A 21,438-nucleotide genomic window follows, 5' to 3' on the forward strand; every position below is an offset into this window, starting at 1 on the left:
ACAAAATGTGGAAAAAGTCTAGGGTTCTGAATGCTTTCCAAATGCACTGTATACACTGAGTATACAAAACATTACGGACACCTGCTCTTTCCATGACATAGACTAACCTGTTGAATCCAGGTTAAAGCTATGATCCCTTATTGATGTCACCTGTGTAGATGAAGGGGAGGAGACAGGTTAAAGAAGGATTTTTAAGCCTTGAGACAATTGAGACATGGATTGTTTATTTGTGCCATTCAGTGAATGAAGAACATTTATTTTAAGTGCCTTTGAACGGGGTATGGTAGTTGGTAGCAGGCGCACCGGTTTGAGTGTGTCAAGAACTGCAATGTTGCTGGGTTTTTCACACTCAACATTTTGCAGTGTGTATCAAGAATGGTCACCACCCAAAGGACATCCAGCCAACATGACACAACTGTGGGAAGCCTTAGAGTCAACATGAACCAGCATCCCTGTGGAATGCTTTTGACACCTTGTAGAACATACCCCGACAAATTTAGGCTGTTCTGAGGCCAAAAGGGGTTGCAACTCAATATTAGGAAGGTGTTTCTAATGTTTTGTACACTCAGTGTATACCAAATCAAGACTTTTTCAGAAACAACCCAGCTGAAATTTGTATGATTTCATGTTTGTGTCACTAACGCAATACCCTTTAGGCAAGGGTATCTAATTTGATATTGCAGCTCTGCCAAGAGGAGAGAACGACAGCAGTTCAGCAGAGGACAATAGCATGCTAGGCTTTGGCATCTTGGCACAGTATGCGCCAGGGGCAGGGGTAAAGCTAAACACTGACCCCTCCTCCCTCTAACCTAGTGCCCTTGTGACTCCCCAGGGATGCCAATCTCTGTGAGATCATATTATGTGATCATTACAGCTAATGCTGCCACTTGGAGAAGTGCCATGCCTTTCAAATAATATAATATGCATGGACTATTAGACAAGTATTGGCATTACAAGCTATGCCATCCAACTTGAGGAGAAAAATATGAAAAATATTCCTCTAAGACAACTGGAATTTGCCTTTTTTTCAGTTAAGAACAAATTCTTATTTACAATGACAGCCTACACCAGCGAAACCCAGACGACGCAGGGCCAATTGTGCGCCGCCCTATGGGATCACAGCTGGTTGTGATACAGCCTGGAATCGAACCAGGGTGTCTGTAGTGACACCTCTAGCACTGATGCAGTGCCTTAGACAGTTGCGTGACTTGGGATGCATCAGGATTTGCTGGATGGAGATTCAAGTTCTTTATCATTTAATACATTTGTCTGGGAACATTTATCAGACATTTAATATATTTCACTAGGATTTCACTAGGATTTAGCACAAGCTACAGTCCCTGGTTCTAGAACAGGCAAACCGGTTTAATGAATTTATTTCATTTATTTATTTTGATTGTTATTAATCTAGTTTTGTCTTTTGGGGCATTCTATAAAATAACTAGAATAATATAGTTAATTAACTAGAAGATACTCTTAAAATGTTGCAGCTGTGATACTAATTACATTAGATACAGGCCTCCCGGGTGGCGCAGTGGTTAAGGGCGCTGTACTGCAGCGCCAGCTGTGCCATCAGAGACTCTGGGTTCGCGCCCAGGCTCTGTCGTAACCGGCTGTGACCGGGAGGTCCATGGGGCGACGCACAATTGGTCTAGCGTCGTCCGGGTTAGGGAGGGCTTGGTCGGTAGGGATGTCTTTGTCTCATCGTGCACCAGTGACTCCTGTGGCGGGCTGGGCGCAGTGCACGCTAACCAAGGTTGCCAGGTGCACGGTGTTTCCTCCGGTGCGGCTGGCTTCCGGGTTGGATGCGTGCTGTGTTAAGAAGCAGTGCGGCTAGGTTGGGTTGTGTATCGGAGGATGCATGACTTTCAACCTTTGTCTCTCCCGAGCCCGTACGGGAGTTGTAGCGATGAGACAAGATAGTAGCTACTACAACAATTGGACACCACGAAAAAGGGGTAAAAAATAAATAAAAATGACATTACTGTAATTGCTGGACTATTAAGCGCACCTGAATATAAACCGCGCCCACTGAATTATTAAAAAATATGTATTTTGTACATAAATACGCCGCACATAAGGTGCCTACCGGTACATTGAAACAAATGAAATTTTATACACTAATTGTAGCACCTCCTGTGCACTGAAACCACTGAAGTCATCTCCTTCGGTGTCGGAGATGAATAGCCTCAGAATTGCTTCATCCGATGTTGGATCGTTTTCATTGTCGCTCTCGTCGCTTTCATCCGGAGGCAAATACCCCGCTGAGCTCATGCTGCCCCTTCAACACGCAGCAGTCCAGCCTTTCGAAACCCGTTGATGATAGTGGATTTTTTGACAATGCTCCACGCTGTCAGGACCCACTGGCAGACTTGACCATAAGTTGCTCTTCGCATGCAGCCCGTTTTAGTGAAGGATTTCTCCCCACTTGTCATCCAAGACTCCCACTGAACAAGGAGCGCCACCTTAAATGCACGATTTACACTGATGTCGAGTGGCTGCAAATACTTTGGGCCATCTGCTTTTCTTCCCTCTGAAAGCCTTTGTTGTCTTTTTGCACTGAGTCAGTTCCTCACGCTGCTGTTTCCAACGCCTTATCATCGATTCATTAAGGCCAAGCTCCCGTGCAGCAGCTCTCTTTCCTTTTCCAACAGCCAGATCGATCGCCTTCAACTTGAAAGCTGCATCATATGCATTTCTCCGTGTCTTTGCCATGATGAATGATAGGAAGTTTGAGCGCGCTCGATTTTACGTCACGTGACGGTGCTCAGTTTTTTGGCGGCATGAAAGCGGGAAAAATCCATAAATTAGCCGTGTCATTGTATAAACCGCGAGGTTCAAAGCGTGGGAATAAAGTAGCGGCTTATAGTCCAGCAATTACGGTAGATACTTTGTGGACACCAAATAGTTTAGGCTCCATTGAATCAATGCATTTCCTTAAGTCTAGACCACATGTCAAACACAAGGCCGGGCAGAATCCAGCCCCTGACACATCTTTCCGTTGACACGTGCAATGATTTGTGTTGTCAAATAATTTTGGACCGCTTCCATATCGCCCCTGATGCTCTACACTACAAGTCACAGCAAGTACTGCTAAAGTACTGCCAATGCACTGTCTACACACACACCCCACTCCTCCTTAGACCCACACAATAATTATTCTACCGGACCGAAACTTTAAACATGTAGGCTAAATGTTCATGCCAAGTTTCAATTCTAACAGGTCATTGCTGAAAATGTAATCTTTGTTGTCAAAAAGTTATAAAATAAAGGATTCGCACGCGGACCATAGGACACACAGCGAGTATAAATAAGTAAACAGCTGAGTCATCTACTTTATGGAATTACAGCCCGATGCACTTGCATTGGGTGAATGCAATGTCAATTGCGCTGCTTTCGTGTGTCCTGTTTACAGCGTACAGCTGAGGGAAAGTGTACAGACAGCTTGGATTTTGGCATCTAGGCTACTAAAATGTTGCAGTCTGGCTTCATTCTTTTAAAGCTTGACAACGAATAACCAATAACCAATAACCAACCCAGGCCTATTACAGGAACATTTGAGCAGTGGCCTAGGCTGGCTACTCAACTACAAGACATATTGAGCGCACTATACAGCAATGCTGCATTCAACCTATGATTGCTATGATTCATTCAACACTGACCATGACTTAACTTTAACCCTCCTGTTGTGTTCGTTTCATGTTAATTAATGATGTGTTCCCGTTCCAAAATGAACGCCCCATTATAGTTGATTATAAATCCATAGTAATACATATATTATCACAATGTTGTGTTAGATCTTTTTATCAACAATCAAAGTTTTGAACTTCTATTAGCTATTTATAGCATGTAGGCCTCATTGGCCTGAGCTCATACAACTCGTTTTTGAGTTTTAAAAAAAGCATCATGTATGGATTATTTTGACTACAACAGATGCTCAGATGAAACATATTGTGCTATTTGTCACAGACTATTTTGTGTCAAAGTTTAACAAGGACTCTCTCCCCTCACCCGTGTCATGATCAAAGATATGATCAAGAGCCTACAGTATATCGTTTGGTGATTGTGCTGCCACAGAATGAATTGTGAGCAAGGCCTCAAAAAAGCTTTATATACCAGAGTTGCAAGAAAAGTTGTATATATCATTGAAACGATGTTGCGATGTTTGTAAGAATGCCAACAGGTGTGGTTCCTGTGGGGGAAAGATTATATTGGGGAAAGGTTCCCGTGGAGGTTGCCATGAAAGAGTGAGGTGTGTGCATGTGGGGGTCTGGGAGAGGAAGTGTGTCCTTCTAATGAATGGGCATGTGCCTGAACTAAATTTTATACACTAATTGTAGTCTCACTCATTAATTTCTAATGACCGGTCCGGGAACACCGCTGGTGTACAAGAGTTAAATAAAACACCCAAAATGTTATGAAAATCACCCAAATGTATTTTGTGTGTTCAGGTTCCCTGAGTGGACAAAGTAATGGAACCTTAGGACAATCAATTTTCAAAACTTGTGTAAATCTACAGCAGGAGGGTTATTATTAGACCTGGGGGTATTTCAGCAAGGTTGTTTTTATAGTTATTAGTTACATATCCAACCATGTAAAAAAATATATATATATTTCTGCACATTCATCACCAATATCTTGACTTTCAGTATTGACAACTACTGGTTTCGCAAACATATCTGTGCACAGAGCTCTAGAGAGGATGCGCACCTAAGTATTTTATCCACTCCTGTCTGGTCGCAGGGATCAGAGCCCTTTAGGATTGTGTTCAGTGATTCATGGATCCAGTGGAGAGCGGCCATCACAGAATCCCTCCTCTTATCATTGTTGATATTGGTCACACCACTTGGGTCCTGGAAACTGTTGTCGAGGACCTCCCTGTGGCTTGATATCACCGCAGAACATGTTGTCTAAACACAAAGACAAGGGGGAGGAGGGTTTTAGCAAGAAAAAGCAGTGGGTGGACAATGTGAGGCAAAACCTACTATGATGCCTTTTAGAAGAATGATGATGCTGTCTGCTACATAATCTACTATAGTCCTAGGAATACCATGATACAGTGCCTTGAAAAAGTATTCATCCCCCTTGGCGTTTTTCCTATGTTGTTGCATTACAACCTGTAATTAAAATACATTTTATTTGGATTTCATGTAATGGGCATACAAAAAATAGTCCAAATTGGTGAAATTCATAAAAATTACTTGTTTCAAAAAATAAAAAAAATAAAATAAATTAAAGTGGTGCATGCATATGTATTCACCCCTTTTGCTACAAAGCCCCTAAATAAGATCTGATGTAACCAATTACCATCAGAAGACACATAATTAGTTAAATAAAGTCCACCTGTGTGCAATCTAAGTGTCTCATGATCTGTCAAATGATCTCAGTATATATATACACCTGTTCTGAAAGGCCCCAGAGTCTGCAACATCACTAAGCAAGGGGCACCACCAATCAAGCGGCACCACGAAGACCAAGGAGCTCTCCAAACAGGTCAGGGACAAAGTTGTGGAGAAGTACAGATCAGGGTCGGGTTGTAAAAAAATATCATAAACTTTGAACATCCCACGGGGCACCATTAAATCCATTATTAAAAAATGGAAAGAATATGGCATCACAACAAACCTTCCAAGACGTCCACCAAAACTCATGGACCAGGCAAGGAGGGCATTAATCATAGAGGCAACAAAGAGACCAAAGATAACCCTGAAGGAGCTGCAAAGCTCCACAGCGGAGATTGGAGTATCTGTCCATAGGCCCAATTTAAGCCGGACACTCCACAGAGTGGCCAGAAAAAAAGCCATTACTTATAGACAAAATAAGCAAACACGTTTGACGCATGGTGGTGGCAGCATCATGCTGTTGTGATGTTTTTCCATCGGCAGGGACTGGGAAACTGGTCAGAATTGAAGGAATGATGGATGATGCTAAATACAGGGAAATTCTTGAGGGAAACCTGTTTCAGTCTTCCAGAGATTTGAGACTGGGACGGAGGTTCACCTTCCAGCAGGACATTGACCCTAAGCATACTGCTAAAGCAACACTTGAGTGGTTTAAGGGGAGACATTTAAATGTCTTGGAATGGCCTAGTCAAAGCCCAGACCTCAATCCAATTGAGAATCTGTGGTATGACTTAAAGATTGCTGTACACCAGCAGAACCCATTCAACTTGAAGGAGCTGGAGCAGTTTTGCCCTGAAGAATGGGCAAAAATACCAATGGCTAGATGTGCCAAGCTTATAGACATTTTTTAAATTTCACCTTTATTTAAACAGGTAGGCCAGTTGAGAACAAGTTATCATTTACAACTGCGACCTGGCCAAGATAAAGCATAGCAGTGCGACAAAAACATCAACACAGAGTTACACATAAACAAACGTACAGTCAATAACACAAAAGAAAAGAAAAATAGAAAAATCTATGTACAGTGTGTGCAAATGAAGATGAGTAGGGAGGTAGGCAATAAATAGGCTATAGAGGCGGAATAATTACAATTTAGCATTAATACTGGAGTGAAATATGTGCAGATGATGATGTGCAAGAAGAGATACCGGGGTGCAAAAGAGCAAGAGGGTAAGTAATAATATGGGGATGAGGTAGTCGGGTGTGCTATTTACAGATTGGCTGTGTACAGGTACAGTGATCGATAAGCTGCTCTGACAGCTTATGCTTAAAGTGATGCTGATGCTTAAAGATCGATAACATCCCAACATATAAGACTCCAGTTTCAGAGATTTTTGCAATTCGTCCCAGTCATTGGCAGCAGAGAACTGGAAGGAAAGGCGACCAAAGTAAGTGTTGGCTTTGGGGATGACCAGTGCAATATACCTTCTAGAGTTGGTGCTACGGGTGGGTGTTGCTATGGTGACCAGTGAGCTGAGATAAGGCGGGCTTTACCTATCAAATACTTATAGATTACCTGGAGCCAGTGGGTTTGGCAACGGATATGTAGTGAGGGCAGCCAACGAGAGAAGAGAGGTCACAGTGGTGGGTAGTATATGGGGCTTTGGTGACAAAATGGATGGCACTGTGATAGACTACATCCAGTTTTCTGAGTAGAGTGTGGGGGGCTATTTTGTAAATGACATCGCCGAAGTCGAGGATCGGTAGGATAGTCAGTTTTATGAGTGTATGTTTGGCAGCATGAGTGAAGAAGGTTTTGTTGCGAAATAAGAAGACGATTCTAGATTTCATTTGGGATTGGAGATGCTTAATGTGAGTCTGGAAGGAGAGTTTACAGTCTAACCAGACACCTAGGTATTTGCAGTTGTCCACATATTCTAGGTCTAAAGAAGGGCCAGATGTATACAGAATGGTGTCGTCTGCGTAGAGGTGGATCAGAGAATCACCCGCAGAGAGAGCGACATCATTGATATATACAGAGAAAAGAGTCAGCCCGAGAATTGAGCTCTGTGGCACCCCCATAGAAACTGCCAGAGGTCCGGACAACAGGCCCTCCGATTTGACACACTGAACTCTATCTGAGAAGTAGTTGGTGAACCAGGCGAGGCAGTCTTTTGACAACCAAGGCTATTGAGTCTGCCGATAAGAATGAGGTGATTGACAGAGTCAAAAGCCTTGGCCAGATCGATGAAGACGGCTGCACAGTACTGTCTTTTATCAATGGCGGTTAGGATATAGTTTAGGACCTTGAGCGTGGCTGAGGAGCATCCATGACCAGCTCGGAAACCAGATTGCATAGTGGAGAAGGTACGGTGGGATTCGAAATGGTCGGTGATCTGTTTATTAACTTGGCTTTCGAAGATTTTAGAAAGGCAAGGCAGGATGGATATATGTCTATCAAAGTTTGGGTCTAAGGTGTCTCCCCCTTTGAAGCTGCAGCTTTCCAATCTTTGGGGATCCCAGATGATACGAAAGAGAGGTTGAATAGGCTAATAATATGGGTTGCAACAATTTTGGCGGATAATTTTAGAAAGAGAGGGTCCAGATTGTCTAGCCCAGCTGATTTGTAGGGATCCAGATTTTGCAGCTATTTCAGAACATCAGCTGTTTGGATTTGGGTCAAGGAGAAAGGGGGGGGGCAAGTTGCTGCAAGGGGTGCTGAGGTGTTGGTCGGGGTAGGTGGAAAGCATGGCCAGCCGTGGAAAAATGCTTATTAAAATTATTGATTATTGTAGATTTATCGGTGGTGACAGTGTTTGCTATCATCAGTGCAGTGGGCAGCTGGGAGGAGGTGCTCTTATTCTCCATGGACTTTACAGTATCCCAAAACCTTTTGGAATTAGTTCTGTTTGAAAAAGCGTAGCCTTAGCTTTCCTAACTGACTGAGTATATTGGTTCCTGACTTCCCTGAAGAGTTGCATATCGCGGGGGCTATTCGATGCTAATGCAGAACCCCACAGGATGTTTTTGTGCTGGTCAAGGGCAGTCAAGTCTGAGGTGAACCAAGGGCTATATATGTTCTTAGTTCTAAATTTTTTGAATGAGGAATGCTTATTTAAGATGGAGAGGAAAGCACTTTTGAAGAGCAACCAGGCATCCTCTTCTGATGGGATGAGGTCAATATCCTTCCAAGATACCCGGGCCAGGTTGGTTAGAAAGACCTGCTCGCTGAAGTGTTTTAGGGAGTGTTTGACAGTGATGAGGGGTGATCGTTTGACCGCGGGACCCATTACGCACGCAGGCAATGGGGCAGTGATCGCTGAGATCCTGGAGACAGCAGAGGTGTATTTAGAGGGCAGGTTGGTCAGGATGATACCTAAGAGGGTGCCCATGGTTACGGATTTTGGGTTGAACCTGGTATGTTCCTTGATCATTTGTGTGAGATGAGGGCATCTAGCTTAGATTGTAGGACGGCCGGGGTGTTAAGAAAGACCCAGTTTAGGTCACCTAACAGTACGAACTCTGAAGATAGATGGGGGGTGATCAATTCACATATGGTGTCCAGGGCACAGCTAGGGGCTGAAGGGGGTCTATAACAAGCGGCAATGGTGAGAGACTTGTTTCTGGAAAGGTGGATTTTTAAAAGAAGAAGCTAGAATTGCTTGGGCACAGACCTGGGTAGTAGGACAGAACTATGCAGGCTATCTCTGCAGTAGATTGCAACTCCACCCCCTTTGGCAGTTCTATCTTGTCTGAAAATGTTATAGTTATGGATGGAAATTTCAGGATTTTTGGTGGCCTTCCTAAGCCAGGTTTCAGACACAGCTAGGACATCCAGGTTGGCGGAGTGTGCTAAACAGGGAGGAGGGAGGAGTCTTCTAATGTTAACATGCATGAAACCAATGCTTTTACAGTTATAGAAGTCAACAAATGAGAGAGTCTGGAGAATTTGAGTGATGCTGAGGGCTGGAAGGCCTGGGTTAACCTGGCATCACCAGAAGAACAGAAAAGGAGTAGGATAAGAGTATGGCTAAAGGCTAAAAGAACTGGTCATCTAGTGCGTTCGGAACAGAGAGTGCCGCTAGCAGACAGGGGCTAGCAGCAGGCTGGCAGATGGGCCTCAGGGGGATGTCGCAACGGGGGATCCTGTTGAAACCCCCTCGGATGGTTACGTCGGCAGACCAGTCATGATGAATCGACGGGGCTCCGTGTCGGCAGAAAAGGGTCCAGGCCAATTGGCAAAAGAGGTAATTGAAGCCCAGGAATTGCTTGATAGATCTCTTCGGCTAGCCGGGAGATGGGCCTAGTTTCGAGGCTAGCTCCAGGCTAACTGGTGCTTGCTTCGGGACAGAGACATTAGCCAGGAGTAGCCACTCGGATAGCAGCTAGCTAACTGCGATGATTCGGGGGAGTAAAGGTTCAGAGCTTGCGGTAGGAATCTGGCGATATGGTGGAGAAAAGCAGTCTGATATGCTCTGGGTTGATATCGTACTGTGCAGGCTGGCAGGAGTTTTCCGGGCTGAAGCTGGCAGATGTCCCAGTTAACGGTGATGGCAAACTAGCAGTGGCTAAATGACAATTAGCTAGTAGCTAGTCAGCTGGCTAGCTTCTGAAGGGGGTTACGGTTCTAAAGTATAAAAAAATTGCAGATCTATACCGCATTGGGTGAGGCGGGTTGCAGTCCGTAGAAGGAAAATTTTGAAGAAAAATATATACGAAATATATACGAAGAAAGAAACAATATATACAAGGGACGGGACAAGACATACCCCAATAGACTTGCAGCTGTAATTGCTGAAAAAGGTGGCTCTACAAAGTATTGACTTTGGGGGGGTGAATAGTTATGCACTCTCAAGTTCTTCGTTTTTTTGTCTTATTTCTTGTTTGTTTCACAATAAAACATATTTTGCATCTTCAAAGTGGTAGGCATGTTGTGTAAATCAAATGATACCAGCCCCCCAAAAATCTATTTTAATTCCAGGTTGTAAGGCAACAAAATAGGTTGAATGCCAAGAAGGGTGAATACTCCTCGCAAGCCACCGTATACAGTAACGGTCTGTAACAAGTTTTACCATAATAAACAGAGACTTTACTCAATCCTTGTGCGAACATCACATGGAAACCATAAAGTTCTGAATGTCACTTCCATAGAGATATCCTCCCAAAATGTGACTATGGTCACACCTCCAATACCAACAAATTATATCATACGTCTATTCATGTGGGGGGGAATTCCGACCCGAGTTAAGTGTGCATAAATGGAACATAATTCACCTTTTATGCACTTTTATCTCTATGCATATTCTGACCTTGAGTTTAAGCATGAGAAAAGCATGCTATCACCATCATATATAATTCATTTGGGGTGGAGAGCAAAGAAATGTGTGGTGGAGGTGTCTACAGATACGCCATAATCTGACCTTGACTTAAGTCCCTCATAATACCTCCACCTTTACACAATGAATAAGGTCGAGCAACCTGTCAGTTCCAAGTGGAACAACATCTACTTCATTTTTTTATTTAGAAAGAACACCATTCTCCATGAACTGTAATTTACAAATTGATAACAGCTCTTGATAAGAACTAGGTAAATGAGTAAGCCATTTGGATAATGGGATTGTAAATATAAATGACAATTGTTTTAGATCTATTTTAGGCCTATCTTATGATAACTGGAAACAAATGTGAAACCAGTCATATAGGAGCCAACCGAAGCATATCAACATATTACCTTTTGCACAGTGAATTTTATGAAATGCTGGCCTTATAACTTGCAAAGATTCAATTTGGAGACACAAGCTATAGGCTTCTGTAGCCATGCGCAAATGACCATATAGCGCCAAACCTACCGAGTTTATTTATAATTTCTAGAATCTTTAAATTATATGCCCAGACTTTTTACTGTATGCTTTACAATTTGTATAGTGTTAAATATGAACCACTATCGGTAGCCACCGTCAGTTCTACCCAAATACATTTATAACTGTCACTTTAGTGTTAGTTTCCTTACATTTTGCATCATTCCATTACATCGTTAGTTTACCTTTCTTTCCTCTGTTACGTTTGTGTGGTAGTTCCTGAGGATCGCTAGCAACAGTGGGTCATATTAGACTAACATATTACAAATTGTGCAATAATTTGGGACATGTAGCCTATTCGAATTATTATAAAACGCAGACCATACATAGCAGTTTAAACCTGGAGCCTGGGGTACTCAATTCACGTCGACTGGACCATTATCATCACAGTTCCGTGATCAGGGAGGATTATTAGGGTAGATTTATAGGACTACTGTTCAAGCTCTCTTGTACACTTTTATCACCGTCCAATATTTCATGGATTTAACTGTTTAAAATATGGCAACTTTCAGGATGAAACACCGTTTTTTGATTCACCAATTTATGTTTGTGCATAAAGGCTGTCCAAACCTGTTTTTTATTATTATTCATAAATACTTTCCTAACCCTAAAATAATATAGATCAGAGTATTTTTAAATCTACCAGTTGGTGCTAAAAATGAGATGAATATGAGTGTATTTAGGGATTCATGGCTTTTCCTAATATGATCCCTAAAATTCTGAACTGTTCTCTCCATATATTCTAGTGAATCTTTTGAGAAAAAAAGTTATAATTAAAAGCTACACCAAATTTAAAGGGACGGCTTTAGATAAATGTACTGAAAACTCTATTGGATGAAAACTCCATGAGAACATCTGTTGTCCGGTAAGCGGGAAATAGTTTTCAGCAGTTCAATTACATTTATACAGCATGTGCAAGGGAACCACACCTGCAAAGCCCTTTACACACCTACACAGGGGTAAGTCTGAATACCAACTACTAAGAAGTATGAAGGAAAGGCCCATGAAAGGCATGCATTTCCTAAGTCTGAATCGGGCCCAATGTCAACAAACAGATTTGTTTTGGTTCGATTAGGGGGAAAATATTTAGAAATTTAACCAGAGTTCCACCGTGTAAACAAAAACAAATTCAAACAAAAACAGCATCCGTCAAAAGCATTGCAGACTGACTGACTGAGTTAAAATGGCTCAAGGTGTGAAACAATTCAAATGTTGCACTGAGGGAGAACAGTGAAATAAAGGTTTGTTTGGATTTGTGCCTCCCTCTGCTTCGGCTGCCATCTTAGAGTGGTCCCAGACTGTGATGAGCACTGAGGCAGGCAGCGCGAACACAGGCACCTCCCACTGACCTGAAGCCAGCAGCGTAGTTAGAAGGTGGAATATCTGAGTTAATTATCCACTTTCTTCTTTCTCTATCTCTCTCCCTTTAGGTTCAACCACTAGCCTCGCTGTTCCCTGTCATGGCAGATTACCATCAGCCATCTCATGGTATCTGCCAAGTAGGGGATGGTAATAATCCAAGAGCATCACTCTAAAGGCTGCTAAATCCACTACTCTGTCCCTTGGGCCGAAATGTTTCTCTGTCGACTGTGAGAGAGGTTTCCTGTGTCGAATCTATACTGAACAAAAATATAAACACAACATGTAAAGTGTTGGTCCCATGAGCTGAAATAAAAGATCATAGAAATGTTCCATACACACACAAAGCCTATTTCTCTCAAATTTTGCACACAAATTTTGTGCTTGGGACAATAAAAGTTTGCTCTAAAATGTGGAGTTGTGTCACACAACACAATGCCACAGATGTCTCAAGTTTTGAGGGAGTGTGCCAAACATACCCTCGTAAAACTGACTATCCTACCGATCCTTGACTTCGGTGATGTCATTTACAAAATAGCCTCCAACACTCTACTCAGCAAATTGGATGTAGTCTATCACAGTGTCATCCATTTTGTCACCAAAGCCCCATATACTACCTACCACTGCAACCTGTATGCTCTCGTTGGCTGGCCCTCACTTCATATTTGTTCGTCACCAAAACCACTGGCTCCAGATCATCTATAAGTCTTTGCGAGGTAAAGCCCCACCTTATCTCAGCTCACTGGTCACCATAGCAGCACCCACCCGTAGCAAGCGCTCCAGCAGGTATATTTCACTGGTCAACCCTAAAGCCAATTTCTCCTTTGGCCGCCCTTCCTTCCAGTTTTCTGCTGCCAATGACTGGAACGAACTGCAAAAATTACTGAAGCTGGAGACTTACTCCCTCACAAACTTTAAGCACCAGCTGTCAGAGCAGCTCACAGATCACTGCACCTGTACATTGCCCATCTGTAAATAGCCCATCTGTAAATAGCCCATCCAACTACCTCATCCCCATACTGTTATTTATTTTGCTCCTTTGCACCCCAGTATCTCTACTTGCACATCCATCTTCTGCACATCTATCATTCCAGTGTTTAATTGCTATATTGTAATTATTTCACCACTATGGCCTATTTATTACCTACCGCCCTTATCCTACCTCATTTGCACACACTGTATATAGACCTTTTCTATTGTATTATTGACTGTATGTTTGTTTATTCCATGTGTAACTCTGTGTTGTTGTTTGTGTCGCTTTGCTTTATCTTGGCCAGGTCGCAGTTGTAAATGAGAACTTGTTCTCAACTAGCCTACCTGGTTAAATAAAGGTTAAATAAAAATAATATTTTAAAAAGTGTGCAATTGGCATGCTGACTGCAGGAATGTCCAACAGAGCTGTTTCCAGGTAATTGAATGTTAATTTCTCTACCATAAGCCGCATCCAACATTGTTTTAGAGAATTTGTCAGTACATCAAACTGGCCTCACAATCGCAGACCACGTGTAACCACGCCAGCCCAAGACCTGCAGGATCGTCTGAGGGGGAAGGGGGTGCTGAGGAGTATTTCTGTCTGTAATAAAGCCCTTTTGTGGGGAATAACTACTTTTGAATGGCCGAGGCTGGCTCCCCAGTGGGTGGGCCTATTCCCTCCCAGGCCCACCCATGGCTGCACCCCCTGCCCAGTCATGTGAAATCAATAGATTAGGGCCTCATTTGTTTATTTAAATTGACTGATTTCCTTCTATGAACTGTAACTCAGTAAAATCTTTGATATTGTTGCATGTTGCATTTATATTTTTGTTCAGTGTAGAACTGCTGGCCTCAGCACAGTCGGATGTAAACGAATGCCCAGGCGTTGTAGAGGCGACTGTTTAGTAAAAACTGATAGTTCATGATTATGTTTCTTTGACTAGAATAAAATACTGAAAAACTGAAATGGCAAAGGGCATGGGGTCAGTGGTTGTCCTCTGATGACTACCCTCCAAGCCTGCTCGTTTCCCCAGCTGCATCTTCACAATAGATCTCCCTGAATAGCTGAAGAGCCCAGATACTGTCATGTCAAATATTACCATACTGGTAATTCCAATTGAAAACCTTAGGAGTCTTTTTTTTTTGTCAACAATGCCCCACTTGATAGCAACAAATACATTTGATTGAATATCCATAATATGACAGATGAAAACACTTTCTGGAATTGTACTAGAAATTAGGTTACATTACGAACCTACTGCCAGTGGTGTAAAGTACTTAAGTCAAAATACTTGGAACTACTACTTGGGAGGGTATCTGTACTTTACTATTTATATTTTTGACAACTTTTACTTTTACTTCACTACATTCCTAATGCCAATGATGTCATTTTTACTCCATACATTTTCCCTGACACCCAAAAGTACTCGTTACATTTTGAATGCTTAGCAGGTCATAAAATTATCTGGCTGACTGACTAAACACATGCAACATTTGTCAATTATGTCTGAGTGTTGGAGCATGCCTAGAAACTAAAAACTAGAAAATGGTGCCATCTGGTTTGCTTAATATAAGGAATTGGAAATGATTTATACTTTTACTTTTTACTTAAGTACATTACTTTTGAAACTTAAAGTATATTTAAAACCAAATACTTTTAGACTTTTACCCAAGTAGGATTTTACTGGGTTACTTTCACTTTTACCCGAGTCATTTTCTATTAGGTATCTTTACTTTTACTCATGTATGATGATTGGGTACTTTTTCCCCCACTGCCTATTGCAACCTCTACAGATATTGATCACAGATTTGGCTATATGAATTGAACATTTGGGAAGTGAGTGGGCTACTTCAATTTCCAACAAGGAGAAGATGCACAAAACTGAAAAGAACCTGGTACAAGGAAAAAGGAGCTCGCTAGCTAGCTTGCTCATGAACTTACCTTTTCTTCGTTTTTGATGATGCAGAGGACCTGTGCCTGGAGGGATAGTTGACCCTTTCCATCATAAATTTCTTTCCCCAATAGTCTGCTTATCACAGGTGGCGATGATAATTTTGAGAAGTAATTTGCCTAGAACATTTCATAAAACTTTTAATAATCACAGCAGAAAGAAACAACAACCTGGATATTGGGACCACACCAGCCGGTGCACTGCAGTGCCACAGCCCAGCAGGATTACTGATTCAATTAGGCCTAAACAAGGGCATGATTTGGTCATCAGTGTTCAGTAACACTAGTGCTCGACTTGAGCCAAAACTAGCTAACGTTTAGATAGCTGTTTTTTGTTTACATGGTAAGCTAAGACTAAATAACGTTCCCCTTGAGTCAGCTACAGAAGCTAACTAAACTCAACTCCACGATTTACGATGAAGTTGTGCAGCCACTACTAGGGAGGACTGGAGCTTAGACATTACATACAATTATTTTTTTATTAAAAAAACAAAAACATTTAAAAAACCAATTTCAGCACCCAAACACTTGCCCGAATTTACACATGACTTCTGGCTCCAGTAAGTTAGCTGATTAACTTAACTTTGGCTTAGCAAACTAGCTAGATAGAAAGCATGATAATATGATGGTCAGCAGTTCAGAAATCAATGAATCATTGTCAATCATACCAGGTAACCATAAATATCCTCGGGCTTATCAAAGAACATGTCGTTCAGGACACCCTCCATCTTCTGTGGGACGCCGTTTGCCCTATAATATTCTGCAGCTTTAATTTTTAAATCATAAAACTCCTGCTCTTCTTTGGAGACACGACTGTTACAATTTATAAAGCCTTTATAAGACATAGCTATAACGTTCTGTCGGAGTGTTGTAGAGAAAATAAGGCTTGTATTCGCAGTCGCCACATCCAGAGAAACGAGCTACCGACAGTACTGCAGCTACTGCTACTGTTCCCTTACATAGCTACTACACCAAGCAAACTGTCAACAGAGCCGTGTCTTTGTGTATAATACTGGTCGCTTAGCAACTTAAATGTGACATAACTTCCTACATTGAATTATATCATTTACATGTTTCATCAGAGAGAAAAGAACGTAACACGATCGTTAGGAAACATATCTGGTTACATTTTCATCTATAACCTGAACTATGGATATGTGGAGAGAAATCGCTGGTGGGCATTTAAGCCCGGAACAGCGCCTGACAGGCAGCCTTGTATTCCAGGCTGCGTGCTGCCCAAAGACCAGCGGAGGAATAACGAGTCAAGGAACAATGCTCTATCAAGCCACATTCAAACAGCCAGAATCCTGAAGCCTCGAGGGGGAAAAAATAGTTAGCAAACATCTTTCTAAATTGAGGCAACTTTATACTGATATGTCACAGATATTATATCAGACTGATTTGTTGTAGATGAACCATATTTGTGTGCTTTTCGGTAGCTTGCTTGCTAGCAGGGCTGCTAGTCTTGTGAGCCAGGGTTTCCCAAAATTGGTCCTGCCTCCTGCCTTAGCAGTGCTAAGTTAGCACTGCACAGTTGATTCAAATAACCAAAGCTTGATGATGAGTTGGTTCTTTGAATCATCTGTCTACTGCTAGGGACAATAACAAAATGTGCACCCACGGGGGGCCCTAGGACCCAGTTTTTGGAACTAGCTTGTGGTAGTCTTGTGAGCTATCTAGGTAGTCTTGCTAGCTAGTTAGCTACCTAGTTATCTATGCTGGTTGTTAGCTTGCATAACTGATCTGTATAATTATAACAGACACTTCGTGTTTTGTGGTTAATATTTACATATACAGTGCTCCATTCCTGATAGGCTGATCAGATTAGCTTTTAGCCTCAGAGCTTGATCAGATTGTAGGCTGTTTCATGAGCAAAGCTCCTTGCAGGCATATAAGCAGTCAACGCGCCTTATAGGCTAATGCATATGATCCAGTGGGTGAGCGCTATTCCTGGCAGGCTGATCAGATTCAATAGCAGCCTCGGAGTCTGATAAATCAAGATGCTGCAGGCTGTTTCATGAGCAAAACTCATTGCAGGTATATTAGCAGTCAAAGTGCCTTTTAGGCCTACTGAAATTAATGATACTTTTAAGAAATACTACGAAGGCCTCTACACTTCCCAATCAAGCGATGATCTATCAGAGATCGACTCCTTTCTCTCCACTCTCAACCTCCCATGCCTGTCAGAGGATGACAGAGAGCGCCTGAGTGAACAGTTCTCAGTTCCTGAATTGTTGGAGGCAATTAAATCCTTACCTTCTAATAAGTCTCCCGGGGAGGATGGCTTCACTCCAGAGTTCTATAAAGAATTTAGGGAGCTGTTGGTCCCCTACCTTATGTATGTACTTAAAAAAGCCGGGGAAGACAACTGCTTTCCGGAATCTTTCTCTCAAGCAGTGATTACTGTAATCCACAAGAAAGGGAAAAACCCGCTAAATTGCGCCTCCTGTAGACCAATCTAATTCACCTTGCTAACAAAAACAAAATACCTAGTGTCCCTCGACACTGAAAAGGTCTTTGATAGGGTTGAATGGCCATACCTCTTTCGCGTCATGGAAAAGTTTGGTTTAGGTACCGTGTTTGTAAATTTGATGAAATCACTCTACAAATCTCCTAAAGCTAGGATTGCTACCAATGGGATTACTTCCTCCTCTTTCCCTCTCTATAGGATGAACAGGCAAGGTTGTCCAATTAGCCTCCACCTCTTTGCCCTCGCCATCGAACCGCTGGCTGAAGCTATTAGAACGTGCCCTGTCATACATGGCTTTGAGGTGGGCCCCCATACCCATAAGTTATCACTCTTTGCGGACGACCTTATCTTATTTCTAACAAACCCAGAACACTCCCTCTCTCACTTGCAGATCCTATTACAGTGTTATAATTTTGATCAAAGCGAAATCTTACCGTTGTCTATCTTTGACCACCATACCATCAAGCACAAGTTTCCTTTTAGATGGTCGCCTATGGGCTTCACATATTTGGGCATAATGGTGGTTGGTAACCTGAACAACCTATATAAACTCAATCTGGCCAGCTGTTGCAAAAGGTGGAGGGTGACCTTTGTAAATGGATGGACTTGCCTCTCACTCTACTGGGTAGAATACATTTAATTAAAATGAATGTCCTGCCCAGATTTCTATATTTGTTTCAATCTCTCCCTATCCCTGTGCCCGCAGCATTCTTTTCCTCTCTCGACAAGCTGACCAGACAGTTTATCTGGCACGGCAAAACCCCTAGGGTTGGCCCGGATAAACTGACCCTTGATTACGGTCAAGGGGGCTTAAACCTCCCCAATTTTAGAATGTACTACTGGGCTGCACAGTCTAGGTTTCTGGCTCAGAGGTTTGACAATGGTCCCTCTCCCTCATGGTTGAACATTGAAAGGTTTGAGGTGAATGATGACACTGGGGCAGAATTGTTTTAAAAATGGGACAAAAATCTATAAAAACCATCACAGACAACCCTTTAATCATACATTCTGTCCTGGCATGGTGCAAACTGCATGAGCTGTTCAGACGAGGGGGATTCCTTTCCCCTAAAACCCCTTTATGGAACAATAGATTGATCCCTATGTTTTTCCAGAATAGTAACTTTAGACCATGGTCTGATAAGGGTATCACTCTTCTGGAACATTGTTATGAGGAGGGAGTTCTTATGCCTTTTGAACAGCTGAAACAGAAATACCACTTGCCTAACAGGGACTTCTTTAGCTACCTACAACTACGAAACATTATTAGGGTGACTCTCAAGGGAAAATGGAACCTACCTAAGATGTCACCTATTGAACAACTCTGCCACGCAGACCAACCACTGTTCAAGACCATTTCCCGTGTTTACGATGCTCTTATGTCAGGACTAACACTGCCTGAGCTAGATAAACCCCGACTTAGATGGGAAAAAGATCTGGGTTTTAATCTTGATGAGGGTCTATGGAGTGACCTATGCAGGGAGGGTGTTACATCCACATTGAACTCCAGTTACAGACTGATCCAGTTTAATTTCCTCCATTAGCTCTATATCACCCCATCTAGACTGCACGTTCAACCATGATATCTCCTCCCTATGTTTTAGATGTGGCTCAGATGAAGGAACATTCCTCCATTCCATTTGGCAGTGTTCAAAACTACACGGTTTCTGGCAGGGGGTATGCGATACCATATCCTCAATTCACAGGGTTGCATTCCCTTTAGACCCGGAGGTCTGTCTACTGGGTAACTTTACTAACTCCAATCTTAGGCAAAGCCATACTATAAAGCTAACAGAAATTTTGTTAGCAATTGCCAAGAAATGTATTGCCTTGAAATGGAAATCGGATTCCCCCCTGCCAGTTGCAATGTGGCTATTGAACGTTAATAGTTGTATCCCACTGGAGAAAATCACTTTCTGCTTGAGGAATAAGTTAGAGACATTTTACAGAATTTGGCAACCTTTTATTGACTATATGGAGAACCTCCCCTCACATGACATTGATTGAACCTCTATTTAACCCTTATATAATGTTTCACACGTAATGTATAATATGTAGCTAACGGCAGGTGATCATATGATCCAATGTCTCATTATTATTATTTGACTCCTTATTTTGACTTATTTATTGTATGTTTGTATATACAATTGTTTGTTATATTCTTTTTTTACGCTTGTCTGTTACTGTCACTTTGTCCTATTGCTGTCTAATATCTTTTCACTTTTGTTTTGAATGTTCTTAATTGGAAAATGCAAAAATAAAATATATATCTTTTTTAAAGTGCCTTTAAGGCTGATGCATATGTTCCAGTGGGTGAGCTCTATTCCTGCCAGGATGATCAGATTCAATAACAGCCTCAGAGGCACATAAGTCAGTACGCTGCCATTCATGCTCCTTGTTGACTCAACCTTCCGTCCTCTCTGTCTGTACCACTCCAGACTAGCCAGGTCTCTCAACCTGGTCTCAGAACATTTTGTATTATTCTGTACGTAAATCAGTGACACTCCATTTAGTATGATGTGTGACATTTCGTATGGTTAAAATAAGACCGATGATTACTTAGGACTTAAGACAAAAATTAAAGTAGGATGGTTGGTCAAGGTGAATGGGTATAACGCGAACATCTAGCATCCTAAAGGTTGTGAGTTCAAGTCTCATCACGGACAACGTCAGCATTTTAGATAATTAGCAACTTTTTAACTACTTACTACTTTTTAGCTACTTTGTAACTACTTAGCATGCTAGCTAATCCTAACCTTAAAACCTTTCACTAACCCTAATGCCTCGATCACACCGACAGCTTCATTGCGTTTTGGTACACCAGAAGTACATTAATTTCCAATGGAGCGATGCTTTTGCCTTGCAGCATTGCGTTAAATATAAATATATTGCATTTATCGAAGGTATGCATCAAACTATGCGTAGATGGCTTGACAGAAATGGTAGCAGGCATCCTGAGTGGTGCAGCAGTCTAAGACACTGCAGTGCTTGAGGCGTCATTACAGATCCGGATTAAATCACGGGCTGTGTCGCAGCCGGCTGCGATCGGGAGAACCCATGAGGCGACATACAATTGGCCCAGAGTCGTCCGGGTTAGGGCGAGTGTTTCCCATCGCGCTCTAGAGACTCCTGTGGTGGGCCGGAGCACATGCACGATGACACGGTGGTCAGTTGTACGGTGTTTCATCCGACACATTGGTGTGGCTGGCTTCCTGTCACGACTTCCACCGAAGTCGGTTCCTCTCCCTGTTCGGGCGGCGTTCGGCGGTCGGCATCACCAGTCTTCTAGCCATTGTCGATCCACTTTTCATTTTCCATTTGTTTTGTCTTGTTTTCCTACACACCTGGTTTTCATTTCCCTCATTAATTGTTGTGTTTTTAACCCTCTGTTCCACCCCATGTCTTTGTGTGGAATTGTTTGTTGTAAGTGCTTGTGCACATGTTTACTGGTGCGTGTCGGGTTTTGTACCCATGGTGGTTATTTCTTTA

At 42.3% G+C, this 21,438-nt stretch overlaps 1 protein-coding gene across 1 annotated transcript in view; it reads right to left on the bottom strand.

Moving 5' to 3' along the window:
• eno4 (enolase 4) overlaps positions 1 to 16,440 on the bottom strand; it is a 40,952-nt gene extending 24,512 nt beyond the window's left edge. The window contains exons 1-3 of the mRNA XM_020494148.2: positions 16,151 to 16,440; positions 15,474 to 15,602; positions 4,711 to 4,910 (exon numbers count right to left, since the gene is read on the bottom strand). Of these exons, the coding sequence (XP_020349737.1) occupies positions 4,711 to 4,910; positions 15,474 to 15,602; positions 16,151 to 16,327 (506 nt within the window). The 5' untranslated portion in view covers positions 16,328 to 16,440. The remainder of the gene's footprint in view (positions 1 to 4,710; positions 4,911 to 15,473; positions 15,603 to 16,150) is intronic.
• Positions 16,441 to 21,438: the final 4,998 nt, after the last annotated feature.

Source organism: Oncorhynchus kisutch, linkage group LG11 (assembly GCF_002021735.2).
Source record: "Oncorhynchus kisutch isolate 150728-3 linkage group LG11, Okis_V2, whole genome shotgun sequence".
NCBI lineage: Eukaryota > Metazoa > Chordata > Actinopteri > Salmoniformes > Salmonidae > Oncorhynchus > Oncorhynchus kisutch.